Source organism: Micropterus dolomieu, linkage group LG19 (genome assembly GCF_021292245.1).
Source record: "Micropterus dolomieu isolate WLL.071019.BEF.003 ecotype Adirondacks linkage group LG19, ASM2129224v1, whole genome shotgun sequence".
Taxonomy (NCBI): Eukaryota; Metazoa; Chordata; class Actinopteri; order Centrarchiformes; family Centrarchidae; genus Micropterus; species Micropterus dolomieu.
In genome coordinates, this window is record NC_060168.1 from 16,581,663 (window position 1) to 16,583,928 (window position 2,266).

Consider the following 2,266-nt stretch of genomic DNA (forward strand, 5'->3'; position numbering starts at 1 on the left):
TACAGTCTAAGAACACTGGCCAGGAGACCAACACAGCGTTAAATACCTCTGTACTATCAGCTCTGGTAAATCTCAAGGCATCTGTCCATGGTGCTGAACCACTCCTCAGGCTCTCAGGCAGAACCGCAACTTGAGATGTGTTTTTTCTCCTTAGCCAACCTGTCAGCATTTTTTTAATTATAATAATGGTGATAATTATGATTTCATTTATATGTAATCAAAATTTCAAAGAGATCAATAGACCGCGTGTGTTTTAAGAAAATCAAATAATTGCTACACATTCACAATTCATATAGACCTGAGTAAATATAATCTTTGTGTTCTAAGACTTTGTGAGTAGTATTTTATTACATAATAGTGTGGAAAAAAAGAGACTCATGGTGTCGCTGTTGTCTGACAGAAAACAGACCCTCACCACTCCTCCCACTGCTGCTGCTTAGATATCAGTTGCAGATTTTCCACAGAAAACCGTTACATTTCCGACCATATTTTAAATTGCACATTGCTGTGAAGTGTTGGATTATTGAGTATTTTGGACAACTTTTACTTTTTCGCACTGGAAAGTATGTTGTTCAAGCTGATGACACCTTTTTATGTCAGGATGGGAGACAAAGGATTTTCAGCGCTTCGTCCGGTTCTCTGCTTCGCTTCCTTTATTGTAACGCTGCACCTCGTTAATGGAGATCTGAGTTATTCTATTCCAGAAGAGATGAAACGCGACTCGGTTATTGGAAATATAGCCAAGGATCTCGGTCTGGATCTGAGGACCTTATCTTCACGAAAGGTCCGTGTTGATTTTGAGGGAACTCGTAAGCGGTACTGTGATATCAATCTGAGTACCGGAGATTTGATCACATCAGAGAGAATTGACAGAGAAAGCCTTTGTGGAAAGAAACCGTCGTGTGTTGTGAAAGTAGATGTGGTGTTGGAAAATCCTCTGGAGCTTCATCGACTAAGTCTTCATATTCAAGATGTAAATGACAACTCGCCACAATTCAACGATGATTTGATTGAAATGGAAATAGGCGAGTCAGCTGACAAGGGTAACCGCTTCTCCATCGAGGAGGCCCATGACGCAGATATAGGTCAAAATGCTGTTCAAAGGTACAACCTTCAAAAGAATGACAACTTCATTCTCGCTGTTGACAGCAGCAAGGTTGAACTCGTGTTAGAGAATACACTTGATCGAGAGAAACAAAGAGAGTTGAATTTGCTTCTCACAGCTTTAGATGGTGGCTCTCCTCAGAGATCAGGTACTGTAGTCATACACGTCACTGTGTTAGATGCTAATGATAACGCCCCAGTGTTCAACCAGGCCGTTTATAAAACCAGTCTGCCTGAAAACTCTCCCCCAGATGCCATAGTGATTAGTGTTAGTGCTACAGACGCAGATGAAGGAGTGAATGGAGATGTGACATATCAATTCGGCCATGTATCTGATGAAGATGTAAATGTATTTTCTATTGATCCCAAAACCGGAGAAATTAGAGTACCTGGTCCGATTGACTTTGAAGACAGGAGTTCTTTTGAAATAAGAGTAAAAGCTAAAGATGGTTTAGGGCTAACCTCTTACGCCAAAGTTATAATAGATGTTACTGATATAAATGACAACGCCCCGGTGATATATTTAAAATCACTCTCTGACCCCATACCTGAGAACGCGTCACCTGGTACAGAGGTGGGCATCATTAACGTGCAGGACAGAGACTCTGAGAGTAACGGGCAGGTCCGCTGCTCCATTCAGCAAAACGCCCCCTTTAAGTTGGTTCCTTCTATTAAAAACTATTATTCTCTGGTGACCACAGGACAACTGGACCGTGAACTAGTGTCTGATTACAACATTACAATCACCGCCACTGACGAGGGCTCTCCACCTCTGTCCTCCTCTAAAACTGTCCAGTTATCTGTAGCAGACATCAACGACAACCCACCGGTGTTTGAGGAACAGTCCTACAGCGCATATGTGACTGAAAATAACAAACCTGGCTCCACTTTATGTTCCGTTAGTGCTCGAGACCCCGACTGGAGACAAAACGGTACAGTGATTTATTCTCTGTTACCCGGTGAGGTGAACGGTGCCCCGGTGTCCTCCTATCTGTCTGTTAACGGAGACACGGGGGTGATCCACGCTGTGAGGTCGTTTGATTATGAACAGTTCAGGAGTTTTAAAGTCCACGTGATGGCCAGAGACAACGGTTCTCCTCCGCTCAGCAGCAACGTGACCGTGAGTGTCTTCATATCGGATGTGAATGACAACTCTCCTCAG

General features: G+C 43.1%; 1 protein-coding gene across 1 annotated transcript in view; it reads left to right on the top strand.

The window, feature by feature from the left end:
- The first annotated feature begins 537 nt into the window (after nucleotides 1–537).
- The window catches only part of LOC123957478 (putative protocadherin beta-18), a 3,770-nt gene continuing 2,041 nt past the window's right edge, over nucleotides 538–2,266 (top strand). The window contains exon 1 of the mRNA XM_046030309.1: nucleotides 538–1,726. Within this exon, the coding sequence (XP_045886265.1) occupies nucleotides 566–1,726 (1,161 nt within the window). The 5' untranslated portion in view covers nucleotides 538–565. The remainder of the gene's footprint in view (nucleotides 1,727–2,266) is intronic.